Source organism: Dermacentor albipictus, chromosome 1 (assembly GCF_038994185.2).
Source record: "Dermacentor albipictus isolate Rhodes 1998 colony chromosome 1, USDA_Dalb.pri_finalv2, whole genome shotgun sequence".
Classification (NCBI taxonomy): Eukaryota; Metazoa; Arthropoda; class Arachnida; order Ixodida; family Ixodidae; genus Dermacentor; species Dermacentor albipictus.
In genome coordinates, this window is record NC_091821.1 from 460,947,716 (window position 1) to 460,965,249 (window position 17,534).

Sequence of the window (17,534 nt, forward strand, 5' to 3'; positions counted from 1 at the left end):
TCATTGCTTACCGCTTTTGTGCAATAAAGTTTGTGCCCGTAGCATACAGTCCTCTTTAATACCTAGATTTTGCACCTGAGATCCGCTTCAGCGGAGACTGCCAATTGCGCGCACGCCTGTCTCGTCGGGACCAAGCAGTCTGGAACGGATTGCGAAATCCTGAACCTCCTCTCGCTAAACGAAACTCCTGATAAACGGAACATATTTCCCCGGTCCCTTGAGGTTCCGTTTAACGAGAGTCCACTGTATTGAAATCGCATACAAACACACATTGTTATACTGAGAATTTAATTATACTGAAGTTCATTATCTCAAGGCTTAACTGTACTTCCAGCAATGCAAAGATTGTACATCATACTTATTTACTTCTTTCAAGGCATTGTGATGGACTTGAAATAAGGATTTTTCTTCTGTATGTTTAAGACTCTTGTGCATATATTTTCATAAATGTCTTCGCATTTGTAATCCCTGTGCATGTGCTATATTTAGCGTCGTAGGAAGGTCTTTTATTATTTGATGTGTTCAATTCACGAGAAAGCCTGAACAAGTGAGAGCCAGACCAAGTGGACCAGCCTCAGTTGGATTCTAATAAGTGAGCGCAGTTGAGTAGAAGTATGATGAGTTAAGTCCAAGTGAGCCCGATTCAGCAGAATGCTGGTGAGTCTGAGTCCTAGTGAGCCCTGAGCAAAAGATATAATTTGTGAGTGAGTCTGAGTAAGCTCCATTCATTTTACCAACCTGTGTATAACAGAGGAGGGTTTTTCAACAAGGAACCAGAAAAGCAAAGGCAACACATTACCATTATTGTATTTCATAAGATAACTGCTTACTCACTGTAATACTCACAACATAATAACAATCCATTACAGTGTGTGTGTGTGTGTCTTGTACTGAAGTGAATGTGTGACAACGTTTAATTATAGATAAATAAATAAATAAATAGATAAATAAATAAATAAGTTATACGTACTGCAGCCCTATATTGCAGCTACAGCAGGACTGGGAAAGAGCACATGTAACAGCAAAATCAGTAAAAAAATAAAGGCATACACACAGATGCAACTGACATAGGCAACTGAACACAAGCAAAGAAAACATTAATACAGGTAGACCAACTTAATTATTTGAAGAGTGCTCAACTACAGTGACTAAAGGCTCACTTAAATGGCATGAAAAAAACAGTATCAAAAGTGCATTTGAAAGCTCTATTGTTACACAGAAAAAAAAGGACTGCATTTTATGTGTTAGTATGCACTAAAAAAAAGACACACCAATACGTTCAAAGCAATTGTGCTATGGCTACAGTCATAGAAGGCAGTCAGCCTAACATTCATAAACACAAAGAGACAAAGCACCAGAAGCAAAGGACGTGCAGCAATGTGCTTGTTGACGAGGAACCGCAGTTTGCGAAGCGTCCGCCACCTCACCTCAAGCCCAAGCAGGCAGTCGGCCATGGACTCTGGATCTCGGACGTAGTTCAGCAGCAGGGCACGGAACTGGGCGAGGCACTTGCGCAGCTTGCTGCCGTACTCTGCCGCGCTAGGCTGTGTCGCCGCCTCCCCGCCGCCACCTGCCGGGCTCGTGAGCAGCAGGGGCATCTCCAGCACCACCCGTGTCACGACTGCTATCACCCCACGCATGGCAATGTTGTAGGCGTACCTGCAGGTCCGACAGCACAGACAGCCAGTTAGTAAGCTTTATGGTAGGTACAGCATGCACTGTAGTCAGCACTCTATCTCGGCATCTCACAGGAAACGTACAGCAGGCATTGGAGCTGTGCCACGAAAATGCCCTAGACTAACGCGGAAATGGCATTAAAGCTCCTAAACAAAGTAGAAATCTAATGTGCACCCAATTTATGGGCAAAAGAAATGATCAAGGGTCTAATGAGCATTGCACAATGGCGGGCGATTTCCTGTGAAGTCAACGTGATTGGCTAGTCCATGGTCTAGTGGGTAGCACATTTGGCTGTTCTGCTGGGGGGACACGGAAGTCAGATTTGCCGCACAATTCTTTTTAACCCTTTGAGGGTCGATGACGTAAATATACGGCGCTGCGAACAAAGTCCGAATGGTCGATGCTGTATATTTACGGTGCCGCCTGTATGTTTAAAAAGTGTGCCAATTTCCTAACTTTTTCTTTTCTGTCATGTGCTGCCACTATGTGCGACTACAGGGAATTTTTTTCGTGAGCCTCCCTCTCTCGGTTTTCGTTGCATGGTCTGTTTTAGCGCTAGTTCGCTCCCGCGCGTCTATATAATAAAGCTCGCGCATTGGTGTGCACACGGGCGAGTGGCGCTTTGGGCTTTGTTCCGGGGGCGGTTTCGGCTTCTTGCGCTTGCAAAAGTGATGGCTATCTGTTTACTAATCGCTCAAAGGGCGAACGCTTGTTCCTTGCTCATTTAATGCTCACGGGGGTGTGCATATGAATGATGCCGCCGTGCATGTGTTTACGTCGCCTTTTTTTTTAGACTTGAAAAAACTAATTGCCTCTGGTTGGCGATAAGATGGAGATTAGTGGAAGTTTGTCACATGCTTTGCTTTTTTGACGGGCACACAACCATACAGTTTTCTTGAGTGCGTGCACCTATGCAGTTCGATTACGCTATGGATGTACATATTAGTGTCAGAGCAGGAACATTTGAGTCTTGCGAAATATTCTCGTGTGCACATTTTCAAAGCCTTGAACTATAACAATGCATCAAATTTTCAATTTTTATAAGTTTATTTCTTTTTTTACCCTTGTAAAGGTGTAAAGGTTACCCTTGTACAAAGGTTTATAACCTTTTTTACTGCTGTCATTCATGAATGAAGAGTACACATATACCAACACAAAATATTTTTTCTCACTTTATGGTCACGCTAGAAAAATTATGGTAAATTTTTTAAAAATAACTCCCTAAGAAGAATTGGAATCTGCAATAAAAGAAATCGACCCTGGGCGGTCGCATATGGCAAAAAAAAAAAAATCGACCCTCAAAGGGTTAAAGTAAGCTTCGTCGCAGTACATTCGAGTTATGTGGTGAAGCATATGAACGGCGTGAAGGCGGTTTTGGTTTCATATCCAGTTGCACCCATCGACAATTCTCAGCCCAACTTTGTGGAAAAGAAAAGGCACACTTTGGGTAAATACCGTAAGCCGGCATTGTGAGCTACGGTTTTTTGCTTGAATATCTTCCTAGGGCAGGCCGAAAATAGGCGTTTTCAACGGCAGATGACGTGTGTTCAATGCATTTGTCGTCCCCTAAGCTCCATCGAGACGCTACCACTAAAGGGGTGTCGGTTGGGGCCACCATACAGCTCACGTGCATGCGTGCTCACCGGTCAAGTTCGAATTATCTAGCGCAGGCCAATTTTAGGATTGAAACAACAAAAGTTTGGGCTTACAGAAATGCATGGGTGCCAACCGGGACTTTGGATCGGCATCGAATTAACCAAAAGATCGAACTAACTGGAGTTGAATTAACGTAAGTCTACTGTACTTGTTTGCACGAACTAGTTTTTATTTTGCTACCCAGGAGGCGCACCTGTCATGATCAAATGGCTTGCTGTGCTCCTGCGATTGCTGTGGCTGATACATGCGACCACAGCCCGAAAAAATGCACAGCACGCTTGTTCACTTTTTTATGAGCAGTGTCATTGTACTTAGGCTTATTGCTACACGTCAGCAAATCTTTACCAGTCTCACGAGGCTGCGATAGTGTTGATAATGCCAGATCTGGCATTCTAAGAACAACTCTAGTATCTCATCGAATGTCATAACTGTTTCCCAATCCTTATACTTGCTACGCATTACTTATTTACATGTAAAAAAGCATGCTGTAGAGTTTCCACAACTTCGAAAATATGTGTTGGTGCTCCTTTAACCCTTTACCTCCCATAGATTTCTAGGCACGTCCACATGTTTCGTACACAATCTATCATGGACGAGCTGGGCTAGTCCATGGTAAAAAGTGTCAACTTGTCACCAAAGACAATCTGAACATGTCCGTGTGTCTCTATCTTTTTTTGTTTGTTTGTTCACAGATGGCACTACAAATAATTTGAAATCTTGCCAGTTTGTTTGTTTGTTTACGGATGGCACTACAAAGAATTTGAAATCTTGCCAGAACCACCTTTAACGTCGTCAACAAGAAAAATGGCATCACCGTCGTCGGCTGGCACACCGAGGCCACGCGAAGTGAGACTTTCCTATGTGACTAAATTTGACCCCACATGGCAGTTGGCTGCATTACAACTCTCACAGGCCGCATTTTTTTCCCCCTTTATTGGCATCGAAAAACCCAACTTCAAGCAGCGCTGTGATGAAGAAACTTTCTTTAGCATTGAAACATTCTTCTTTATATGTGTTCTCCAAATAAAGGTATTGTTCTGAATGTATTTCTGGCATTTATTTAATGCGCTGATTCCACCAAGTGGTTAAAAAATAATTGGAAATTTGGGAACGTGTCTTTGGAAAATAATTTGGCTTAACTTGTCTTCCAGTGACCAAAGAGTCAGGCTCAGTTGTGCGCTCACCTCGAAGAGTTGATCTCGAGGATGAGGTTGTCGCACTTGACGTTCTCCTCGACACCGCGCTGCAGGCTCTCCACAACCTCGTTGTAGAACACTGCACGAATAGGCGAGCGTCTTGCACTGCAACACATCTTGCAACGAACCTCTTTACGACAGGTCAAAACTGCTACACGATTAAGAGACATACTTTGCACTAAAGCTACCTACTCCAGTTTCTCTGGTGTTTCCATCAATAAAAGCTGTGTCTCTTGCATTGCCATAAATTCTCAGAATTATGGTTCCACCTCAATTTAACAAAGTTGATGGCACTTGAGAATTTAAATGAAGAGCATTGATTTGAATATGCTTAATATATTCGGGCAAACAATACAATATTTAATCAACCTCAAAAAACAGATAGTATATTGTTCACATGCGTAGTTTATCTCACTCATTGCGGACGCTGAGCCCAATGAGTTGCACAGTGCATCCCTTCGTAATAGCAGTTGTAGGGGTTGGAGGACGGGACTCCGGGATGGAAACCACAACTTGGGAGGGATTTATTCTACATTATGTACAAGAGAGGTGAGCGACAAGTAACAGGCGTACAGTCATTACGGGCCGGCAGCAACTCGGACGCTGCGGCCCGCGGCAAGAAGTTCGAGAGAGGTGAAGCAGGGAATCAGGGCATGTCCCAGAATGCTCAGGTCTCTCTGGAAGGCTTCTTATAAGCCCTTCGAGCACTGCAAGTCACGTCATGTTTGACCAATGGGAGAGTCCACTCCGATGACGCCACTTGCAGCCAATGGTAGGCGCCCGTGTCGCGGGGCACACCTGTCGGGGCTCTCTGCGGTCTTGCCACGCAGACTGGCAATCACTTCTAGGCCGGAGAAGGAGGGGGGCTGCACCTGCTCCATTGTCCGACGCCCACCTGCAAATCCCGGCGACTCGGCTCCGCAGCGGTGGCAACAGCCTTCTTCAAAGACGAAGGGGGTCGATTGCGCTCCATTGTCCCAGGCCCCCTTCTAATCCCGGCGACGCACGAACTTGTTGTCTTGGTCGCTTCTCTGGAATGCGCCTTCCGGCCTCCGCATTCCTCAATTAGCTGTGCTGCCACTCGAAGCGGTTTGGGGAACTCGAAGTAGCCTCAGGAACCAGCTCCATATCTAACAGCTCGTCCTCGCCCCGGTTGTTCTGAATGGCCGGTGAACTCAATTCGCTGGCCAGGAGGAACGCTGACAGAAGCTGCAGGGTACTGGGGTCGAGCCTCGTTTGACGAACTTCGGGATCCTAGGCCCTGGAGAACAAACGTCAAACAAACAAAACAGCACAGCGCTGCACCACGCGTAAGCGCAGGCTCTTCACCCCTGACTCGCCAGACTATTACTGAGTCAAAATCAACCCTGATCTTTTAGTTCCCCAATTTTGACAACAGTTCCAACCACCCTTCCAAACAGCTATCCATTTCTCCTCGATTGCCGACAAGACCAGAGTACTATTGTTGTTGCAAAACAAAAGGGTCGCCGATGATGCAAACAACAAATGAAAACAGCCGAACATAACATAAGTGGCCTAACTACACGAACAGCATGTTTCCAATCTATCGCAGTGGCGTACTTATCGCACGTAATGGTGCCACTGAACAATCTGGTCAACTTCACAAGTACGTAATCACAAGCGCACTAGCCTTGTGGTCACTAAACAGAACGCGTACTTGCATTGTAGGCAAACTTTTCATTCACGCTTACTCACGTTTCTTTCCTGAAAGTCCTACAGGACACGTGACATAAACGAACAATTGAACTTGCGGGACTTACACACTCCGCAGAACTCTTAAAATGATGCGTCTTCTACTAACTCATTCCACGCACGTTCACTAAAGAAGTCAGAATACGGCTGCCTTCCACACACACTAGCAACCCAGTCATAAAGTCTGCTTCCTTCCGTCCACACAGGACACGCGCTAATGGAACTAAGAACGCTTCTCCGTGCAAATCATGCACTCACTGAAAATCTACGCGCTTAACCTTACAAAATTCAAAAACGCTTAAAAAGAAAGAAGGTTAAATAACAAACGCGCTTTACCATAGGCCTTTCGACGATAACCTTGACCTTCAGGTTACTCACACACACAAAAAAAGCCTATCTACTTATTAACGAGCATCTCGCGAGACTACATGTTTACCTAAAACGCATCTTTCAAATCTCGAGCTTCTCGAACGAAAACATGAACAAAGCTCAAACCTTACACCTTGAAAGAAAGCCTAGTCTCAAATCGCGAAAACTTTCCGATGCTCAAAATAAAATACAAAACAACACGTTTTCCTACTACGGAAGCTCTCTTGGCCTCTCATTCCAAACGCTTACGTCTGACTCATACTTTGAGTCGTACCCGGGGAGGCCGCAGTTTCAAAGCTACTCTGGCTACGGAGGAACAACAAAAGGGCTGATTCACTATCAGCTCCCCCAAGACGTTACGGTCTCCTGCCAATTTGCGTCCCCGCGCCCCGCTTTCAACACAAGCTCGATTGACCGCGTCGCTACTCCCCACCTGGTCTCGTCCTGCCACCTTGCGTTTCTTCGAACTGCACGCTGAGCTATAAAAAGAACTACGGAACGACGAGGAGCTTAACTGCCCCGTGCCCTTTGTCCGCGTCCGCGCAGAACATTCTTCGCGGTCCCCCTTTGACCGGTGGCTCGACCATTTTGGATGCGTCAACATCGTCCTAGACGACCGCACCTTCTTCCTCGCGCCCTGCCCTTTTGGGTTTCTCGCCATCTTTGGCGGCGCTACATTAATTACCGACTTTCGGTTTTTACTGCGCTTCTTTTTAAGGCGCTTTCTCTTTGCACTAGCCTTCATGTCGCCTTCTCGTGCCTCGTGCTGGCCGGTACACATTTCGTCGGCCCGGATCGGCCTCTTACCCGCGCAGTCTGAGTGATTTACATTTAAATCTACTCTCACTCTGCCTCGACTGGCGGACAGCTCAACCGACTCTGGCGCAATGCAGCAGGCTTTACTCGAGTAAGACAACTCGCACTCTTGCGAACTGCCCTCTACTACATTGCCCAGCGCACGCTGTGAATCGGCACACAGCCCGTCGGTATCGATCGCTGTCTCACGCGCACAGTCCGAATGATTAACTGAATCATCCCTATCTAGGCCATCTAGACTGGCGGAGAGCCGCACCGATCCCTGAACAATGCAGTTGTTCTCTCGTGAGCTACGGAGCTCGCCACCCCGAGAACTATTCTCAACTGCATCGTCCAGCTCGCACTTCACTTCTGCACGCACATCTGGCTCTACATGGGTGCTCGCTTCTGTCGGGTCAGAAGTACCCTTTCCTTCGCTAGCAACCTCGCTAACCTTACCAGCGACGCACACACGCGGTAACTGTGCCAATTTGTTCGCAGCTGGCCTAGCTGTCTCCACAGTCATCTGTTGGCACAGCACCTCGTCGCTCTCCCTACGGCCTTTAACGGCCTCTGTTGCCACTAAGGCATCGTTAGCAGCTAGCCTTTTCCCTTCACTTATCAATCTGCAGCCAATCTCGCAGGCACTACTCTTTTCGTCGGCTTCTGGCGAAAGTCCGCTAGACACTTCCTCATTCTTTCGCTCTGTACTACCTACAGAATTCTCAGACAGCCGTTCTCTCTGTGCCAATAACTGATCACAATACTGTATCTCTTTGATCAGTGCTGCCTTCTCTCTCTCATACTTTTCCTCTCGCTCACGTTCGCGTGCCTTCTCACGTTCGTGACGCTGACACCTAAGAGTAAGTTCTTGAAGCTCCTGCTTCCGTTCATTCTCGCGTTCTTCACGCTTAAGCTCACTCCTAAGTTCACGACGCGCTCGCAAACGTACACGACGCTCTCGCTCCCGTGGCTCCTGTATCACTTCCCAAGCAAGCTCAATGCTTTTGTGATCATTGCCACTATCGTTAATCGCCTTTATGATAGCTGGCGTCTCCATCCGTTCGTCCGCCTCAACTCCCAAATCGTCGCACACCAACAACAAGTCTAACCTCGTCAACCTTCTAAGATCCATGGCAGCTGCCCCGACAGGTGGTTAAAACTGTTTTCCTTAATTAATTTGTGCAAACACACAATGCAACAAACTCCCGATTCCCAGAACTATCAAAATTGAACACACAACCTTTGAGTCTGGCGAATCATAAGGAAAAAAACCACGCGCTCACTTACGGTTGCAGCACCCTGCCATCCGGTTCGTTCGTCCGCTGTTGCCGGTTCCTTCCGGACTCCCTGGGTCGAAGGCTCGCTCCTTCTTCGATACTCCCAGTCTCTTCGGACCTCTTTCGACGAAGGCTCTCTCTTCTTCGCTCTTCCCGGTTCCTTATGATCTCTCTCGACGAAGGTTGATCCGTAGCGCTGCCACCAGCTGATGCATTCGGAGGCGATCCTACCGCTGCCAACCAGATGTAGGGGTTGGAGGACGGGACTCCGGGATGGAAACCACAACTTGGGAGGGATTTATTCTACATTATGTACAAGAGAGGTGAGCGACAAGTAACAGGCGTACAGTCATTACGGGCCGGCAGCAACTCGGACGCTGCGGCCCGCGGCAAGAAGTTCGAGAGAGGTGAAGCAGGGAATCAGGGCATGTCCCAGAATGCTCAGGTCTCTCTGGAAGGCTTCTTATAAGCCCTTCGAGCACTGCAAGTCACGTCATGTTTGACCAATGGGAGAGTCCACTCCGATGACGCCACTTGCAGCCAATGGTAGGCGCCCGTGTCGCGGGGCACACCTGTCGGGGCTCTCTGCGGTCTTGCCACGCAGACTGGCAATCACTTCTAGGCCGGAGAAGGAGGGGGGCTGCACCTGCTCCATTGTCCGACGCCCACCTGCAAATCCCGGCGACTCGGCTCCGCAGCGGTGGCAACAGCCTTCTTCAAAGACGAAGGGGGTCGATTGCGCTCCATTGTCCCAGGCCCCCTTCTAATCCCGGCGACGCACGAACTTGTTGTCTTGGTCGCTTCTCTGGAATGCGCCTTCCGGCCTCCGCATTCCTCAATTAGCTGTGCTGCCACTCGAAGCGGTTTGGGGAACTCGAAGTAGCCTCAGGAACCAGCTCCATATCTAACACAGTAAACCTCAACAGGTCAATGGCGTCCACAACTCGAAGAGAAAGCCAGCATATACCCACATTCCCCTCGAATACTGTTACATACGGCAAAACCCTGAGTTCACACTGAACGTAATCAGCATGAAACAATCACCATGTTGAGCTCACTTCATTGCTTCAACATTTTCGACCTACGTAGGCTCTGTAAATGTGTCACGGAGAATTTAAAGCACTACGTTACATAGAAAATTTCCTTGAATTGAGTACTGTTAAATTTACATTTGGCTGTGTATATTCTTTTCGTGGTATATACTGCCCGAAATCCTCAGTGCTGCAAAATAACAAGCAGTTACTTTAATATATGCAAAGTATTGCTTTGTTACCTCAGTGGCCATCATTACATCTGCATCACTTGATTGGTCTGTTATATATTTTTCAAAATATCCTATATGTGTCACCTCTTTTTTTTAAAAATTATTTACATTTGAATAAAAACAACTGATACTCAACAACCCCTAGTTCAGACTGTTAAAGATATCCCTTCAAAACTTTTTATTTATTTAAAGGTACTAACAGTTGAGTATTATTCCTAGGCAGGAGTGGTGAATAAAATAATGAATCAATATGTTGGTATATTTATACTATAACACCTTGGCACATCAGTGCAATAAAAACAATGCATTAACACTTCAACACAGTAACACAATGCAACTCTTATTGTTGCACGCAATATGCTTTTCCATAGTGAAAAAAAAAACAGCAACAAATAAAAAAATATTATGGGGTTTTACGTGCCAAAACCACTTTCTGATTATGAGGCACGCCAAAGTGGGGGACTCCAGAAATTTAGACCACCTGGGGCTTTTTAATGTGCGCCTAAATCTAAGTACATGGGTGTTTTTGCATTTCGCCCCCATCGAAATGCGGCCGCCGTGGCCAGGATTCGATCCTGTGATCTCCTGCTTGGTAGCCCAACACTATAACTACTAGGCAACCATGGCGGGTCAGCAACAAATGCACTACTAATAATAAACAAAATAAAGGTCAATCTTTTTGTACTCAAATTTCATGTCAAACCGCAGTGTTGGTGGCCTCAGTATGCTGATGTGGATTGCACACTATTTACATACTTTAGGTGCCAACTAATTCTGTCCACTGATAATTTACGTTCATGAAATTTCTTGCATCATCACACAGCTGCAGACTGAACTGAGAGTTTTCATTTCCTCAGCGAGTTTTGTCAAATTTAGAGCATGCTGATTCCACACAAGAACTCTATGCACGAATGCCAGATATGAGAACTTCAACTACTATTTGATGTCCAGTAAACTTGAGAAGCACCTATGCAGTCGCTTGAAAAAGATGCCTGAAGCAAAACGTGAAAAACAATAAAGCAAGTAAATCTGCCACTTGATGACCTCTACCTAACTGTATACTTTCCACCACACTTTACTAAAACAATTTACATATAACATTCAAACTTCCAGCACCGGTCCTATAAGAAATGGTTCAAGATGTACGCAAGACATTTTAATACTATTTTTATTGGCAATTTTGCTTTCGATGCACTATTTTCACATCCACAATTCTGCACACAGTGCCCGAAGTGGATATTTGGGCTATTTATTAACTGAAAGAGTTGGCAAAAGTTACCCGTTTGACTTTTGGTAAGTCTTTGGTTACCTTCAACTGCAATCTAAGAATTTCGAATTGACCAACTGCCACTGTCTAAATCCATTATGTTATGCGCAGCTGTCGCTGGAATCTCAAGAGGTGGTGTTGTTGCCCTTTTTCTGTTCTTGTGCATCACGCTTGATATTTTAGTGCTCACCATGGCTTCACTCGCCATCAAATATTTTATGGCATCCTAATCTAGATGTAGATCTCGTTATTCTAGATCAGCCTAAACTTTCTTTGGAACAACCATTTGTTTTAAAAAGGTGTTTTTTAATAATGATCACAAGAATCTTTCATTTTAAAGGCTTTTTGCAGTGATGAACCCCAAGCATTCTTGTTTTATTGCACTCTACAAGATTTTACCTTGTACTATATGGTATATCTAAAAAAGAAGTGCAGCATTATCAATGGTAAAACTACAGGTATTCTCCAAAACTCAGAGTTCAAGAAAATTGAGGTTATCAGAAAAAAACTACATTTGCACACGAGTCTAATATGCACTCAGTTTCTTTTCTTGTTCTTTTAAATGTAGCATGCTTCTGATTCTGGCAATCAGAAAAGGATAAAACCTGCAGAGTTTACTTTCACAGAATGGTCATTTATTACACTTAATTGACGCCTTGCCATTGCTCTCACACAGCTTCTTACGCCACGTGCCGTTGTCCACAGTGCTTGATATTTCTCATTTGCGGAACGGCTCCCCAGCAATTACGAATGGGATTAGTGGCTCACGGGTATACTAACCACTTTGTCGTGTGACGCCAGACTGATATGCCAGAAACATGCGCTATGGCTTCAGTGGTGCGATATTTTGTGATGAAGTGCCACATACTTGGTGCAGGCTATCGTCAACCTATGCGTAAACTTGTTTTATTGCCATCATGTGATGGTGGTGATGCTGGCTATGATAGTGCGCTGTTACAAATGCCACACACGTGTTTTCTGTTTCACATCAGACTAACATGCAAGCAATGTGCAGACCCATTTTTCGGAAAGAAAATATGAAGGTCTGTGTTAGAATCAAGTAAATATTTAACCGTACATTGTGAGTTACCATTTTCACTTAAAGCTCTGCCAACAACAGGCTTACGTCTTCGACACATTCACCACTAAGACATATGCTGCAGCCATTGGAGGTCACCTTTGGGCCAGGTGTACATGCTAAGTTCGAATTATTGGGCAAGGAACAATTTCAAAATAAAAATAACCCAAGTCTAGGCAAATAAAATGTATAAGTTCTGGCCAGGACTTTTGGTAGGGATAGGACTAACAGGAACGAACTGTATTAAAAAAATGAAGAAAGAAACACGCTGTACAAGCTCGGCACATCAAAATATTTAAGTGCTCATTCCACCAGAATCTATTCACTTGGAAAAAAAAAAGAGAGTTTATAGAGCAGGATCTACCCCCTTTGGCAAAAGCTGCACTCAACATGTGAGAAGTACACTGACACTTTGTGTCGTCGACGGGTGATGCGGAGCCATCTGAAGAGAGGTCGTCCTCCTCGGGACCACTGTCCTCGTCTTCCGAGGAAGGCAGCGGCTTTCCCCAAACGTCCTCGGGCAGAGCCTCGTTGTCGTCATCATCATCATCTTCCTCCTCTGGACGACAGAGGAAGCCGTGCCCTTCCTTGCCCACCAGGGAAGGGTCACACTCTGGGCAAAGCAGACACCGTAAACGTGAGAGTTTTTGATTCAGATACCAACACCGCAAGACAATGTGCAGGATAGGCGGAGCAAGCTGATGTCTTAGTTTGCACTTGTATATCGGGATTGAGTTTTTTGCCCTCCACTTTGCCTGTTGCTACACTACGCTTGAGAGAACCGCGCATAGTTGCAGCTATTGTTTTAAGGCCCTAGAAGTACTTTTCAGAAATAGAAGGAAAATAAAGAGTCTCCAGAAAATGTGATTTCTCTTTCTACTGCCTGCCCAAAGAGAAAACTGACTGCAGATTCAACACGGTGTACGGTGCATGTGCATGGTGCAGGAATATTAAATTCACAACGTTTGTGCGAAAACACCAAGTTTTTTATGTAGCTCCGTGGGCAGTGGCAAACGCAAATGGCATTTTGTATGGCGGTGGCAAGGGGCTGGCTCAACCGCTGTGTCAGATGCAAGAATGTTAGTTTGAAATGCACAAAATGACTGGCTTGTTTAGCAATGCCATTGCTGTTTGCCTCGTAAATGAAGCCTCAAATAACACATTACCTCGACCACATTTTTTGCATGTTGGGTTGTTATTTTGACAGTGTGATTGGATGGGAGACATGCCTTCAACGTGTCCCGGCTCATCTTCAAAGCCGTCCGTGTCGGGTGTGGACTGGAGCAAAGTGCCTTCCTTTAACATGATCTTGGGTCCCACCACCACCTGAGAGGGGCACAATGAGCGGAAATTATGTATCAAATCGCATATACTAGAAGGTGCCGCAACAATCGAGAGTAATTGTGAGCTGATAAATGCGCATACAGGAAGCACGGCATGAAACACAAGATGCAGGATTGAGCATGACAATCAAATGAACTGAACAGAAAAACATCACAGACAATCAATTCTCAAAGTCCAAAAGGCACTCAATATAGGCTCTCGAACTTTCGTGGGTCACCTCTCACAAGCCACTATGTTCATGTCTCTCTGAAGTTAAAGATATTTAAACTCTTTCCATAGGGATGCAAAGCTCAGTTCATCATGCATTTACTTGGTACGAAAGTGTGTGTGCACATGCATGTTTGTAGTGAAGTCTGCATTTTGTCACTGCGATATCAAATGTTAGTAATGACTAGGTTGTTGGAATAACACCAAGGCGGTCAAACTAGTAATACAGTCGCCGACCGATAATTCGGGCTTGAGGGGGCCATCAAAATGCCTGGATAATTGGGAGTGTGAAATACCAGATTCGCTCGAAAACAAGTGACCTTATTCCACAAGTGGCCAAAAAAAGGTGTACAGTAAAACCTCATTAATTGGACACGCAAGAAAACAGAAAATCGGATAATGCAGACTCATCCTCTAGTGCCTGCAGGCGTATGCATCATCTAATGGAATCAAACTCTTGTTAATTCGGACGTATTTTGCCACACACCGGTTCACTCAGACAACTCTCTGAGCTTGGCGAGCACGGAGTGCTGCAAATGCATGTTGCAAAAAGCAAAAGCGGCACTAGTGTTCAACTGAAATGGAGTGGCGCAGTACGCATCGCCATACTCATCAGCGGAAATTGTATGAGAACGCTAAGAAGTCCAAAACACTTCATGCCTATTTGTGCCTCTATAGCCTTTATTTGAAAGTACACGTTGGCTGCGTACTTTCATAACTGCATAGTTGCCAACCACGATCGATAGCAAACGTGGTTTCGTCTGCAGCGGTTGCGGCAAAGAGTAGTTTGAATTAGTTTCGCTTTGACTCGGTGCGTGTGCGGCCGCTTACCTACAGAATTGCGTGGTGACCATCCATCATTGCGTTAATAGGATCACAGTTTCGTCTGCAGCCGCTGCGGCAAATGCCAGTTTACTTTCGACTCATTGAAACGACGAAGCTGTCAAGGATGAAGAGTGCCAGCTACATTGTGATGGACGGATGATCTGTTGGCAGCCAGCTCACTGGCAAAAAACAGTTGGAATGTGCGCTTGAGCGAAAAGTGTCCCCGATGAAGATGCACGCTCCAGCCTCACAACGTGTATAAGTCGTGAGGGTTTTGCTGCTGCGAGTGCTAACCAGTCACGAGACGACGAGAATTGCAGCTTTCGCACTGCTTTTTGGGCAATATGGAAACAGGATCTGCCGATTATTTCAATAAATGAAGAAGGCGTTGATGAAGTAAGCATTTGCTTGTTGTTTACTTGATACGTTCAATAATTCGAGACTCAGTTAATTCCGACATTTCTTTCGGTCCCGTGAAATTTAAATTATGAAGGTTTTACCATATTGGGGTGTCCTTGGAGACACCATCAAGTTCCAAGATATCTTCAATTTCGCGGGATTAGCGCAAGACATGTCCACATCTACGAGTGATGGCATTCTTAATGGCCGACAGCATTCTTGGCATAGTGCCAAGCAAGCTATCCTATCACAGTGCAGAAATGCCGCTGCCTGTCAACCTGTCCAGTGCTAGTCAGGATATATTTGAAAAGTGATCATCCAAGAAGAATACGACCTCAGTTTGTCAACGCATTGCTGTGTGCACACGTGCTTGCCTTTAGCTTACTTAGACATTCCGGGGCTGCGAATTTTCAGCAATGCTTTTTATGCTATATCTTTTCGTGCATTTCACGCTTCATCGGTGGCTGGAGCAATGCCCTGCATGTCGAGGGGATCACCTGGCCACGATCAGCACACAATGAAAGTGGAATAGGATCAAGCAGAAGGCACTGCTACAATATCACGGTTCATATCTCGACCATTGTCACGCTGTTACTACGAATAGATGAAACTACCGTATTTACTTGATTTTAACTCGGGCTTTTCCTTATTTTCATTTCTTGAACTTGACCCTCGCATTGCATTCGAATAAAGGCAAAATTGACCATTATAAACCAAATATTTTAAATCCCTCGGCTTATTGTGTTACGTTGGAAACCTGTACCTTTACGTCTCAATCCAGGCCATAGAAAAGTCGACCGAAATCAATACATTTTTTTATATCGATGCCATTTTCACTGTTCTTGTGACTGGTGTTTAGGTTACAATGCTGCAGCCTTCGCGCTCCAACTCCATTCATTTGCAACATTATGGCAAGCAGCGTGTTCAGTATGATGCCTGCTTCAAGAGACAATCAATTTTTATCGTCGAGGAGTGCGGGAACTCTGACGTGGCTAGGTGACTCGACATCAATGAGTCGACGATTTGCAGATTGCGGGATTAGCGGGAGGTCCTCTTCGAACGTGAGGCCGATCAGAAGGGCTCTGTGGACCTGGCAGTGGCCTAATACAGCTCCCGATTTAATGGTTGTGCAGCCTTTTAAGAAGTGCTTACTCTCAAAGGAGCTTGACAGCAGCACTGAGGATGGCTTCATTCTCGGGCAAATATTTTTGGAAATACAGTTAAAGCCTTGATACAACAAAGTGTGTTTGTATACCGTTTACGTTGCATTAGAGCAGCGGTTTTATTTTTCTTAGTTGATGTGACTGAAAAACTGACCGCTGTGTTACAATTGCAGTCGCATGAAATTCAAGCAAATGTGCTACGGTAAATGCATGCACTGAATTCTCATCAGCGACTACAATACATTGAGTAGGCTTCGCTAGTTCCAGTTTTGAGGAGGTGCCGGTAACCTGGCCAACGACCACGCCGGCGACGTATCAAAACGAAAATATCGCTATTTCTGCTTGACTCCGTGGACAAATTAGCCCACAGATACGCAGTGGAGATCTAAATTGTCGCACGCCGTGCTGTGAGGCGCCTGAAATTAGGTCGTCCTTCTACATAATGTCTACGAGGCTAGTGCCAGTGCCAAGGAGCCGTCAGAATAATCAAGCACGTCCGAATTATCGGTCAGTGACCGTAACCCCATAAGCTGGCAGTAACCTCAGGTCACCAAACTTAATCCGAAGCACTCCACTCAGGTGCCTCTCAAAGACCCAGTGTTGCTACTGGGCAAAAAAAGAAGAAGAAAAGAAAAGAAACAAACAAACAGAAATAAAAACTGCAATCAATCTCATTAAGGCATTAGAGCTATGGTGGTAACATGAATTCACATTGGATATTCTGACGCCAGGGTCATGCACTCACCCCGAAGGAAAGCACGCATCCGGGTGTCACAGTGACATTGTGCTTTACGACCACGCCACTGGCCAGCAGGCATTGCTGCAGGCGGCAGTTGTCCTCCACGACAACGTCGTCCCACAGATAGGCATTTCGCAGCTGCACATTGCGACCTGTGGCCATAGCACAATGCAACGACATTAACATTACCAGGGTGAGTGAAATATTATCAGCACTCTGAGTATATATAAAAGCTACCGCTGGCCACAATGTTTTAAAAGCATTTTTCATATACAGACCCTCTCCCTTCAGTAATTAACGCATTGGTAATTAATGTGCTACGCCAATTCAGTTGGAGATGCTGTGAGAAAAAAAAGGAAAATTGCAGTTTCACCCATAACGGACTGAAGTGAAGCGACAGCTGCAGCAATATTATGTTCAGTAAGTCTCACACTCTTTCATCTGGTATTGGTTAAGTGGGCTGTCAGCCAATCAAAGCAGCCTGTGGCACTCTACTGTAGCATTGGCGGAGTAGCCGACAGATAGAACCTCTAACTGCCCCTCTGTGGGGCCAGAGTTGAAA

General features: G+C 45.5%; 1 protein-coding gene across 3 annotated transcripts in view; it reads right to left on the reverse strand.

Annotated features, from left to right (window-relative positions):
- eIF2Bepsilon (eukaryotic translation initiation factor 2B subunit epsilon) overlaps positions 1 to 17,534 on the reverse strand; it is a 65,530-nt gene that overhangs the window by 11,985 nt on the left and 36,011 nt on the right. For all 3 annotated transcript variants that reach the window (XM_065433062.2, XM_065433063.2, XM_065433064.2), the window contains exons 10-14: positions 16,979 to 17,124; positions 13,525 to 13,621; positions 12,705 to 12,908; positions 4,518 to 4,608; positions 1,428 to 1,659 (exon numbers count right to left, since the gene is read on the reverse strand). In XM_065433062.2, coding sequence (XP_065289134.1) covers positions 1,428 to 1,659; positions 4,518 to 4,608; positions 12,705 to 12,908; positions 13,525 to 13,621; positions 16,979 to 17,124 — 770 coding nt within the window. The remainder of the gene's footprint in view (positions 1 to 1,427; positions 1,660 to 4,517; positions 4,609 to 12,704; positions 12,909 to 13,524; positions 13,622 to 16,978; positions 17,125 to 17,534) is intronic.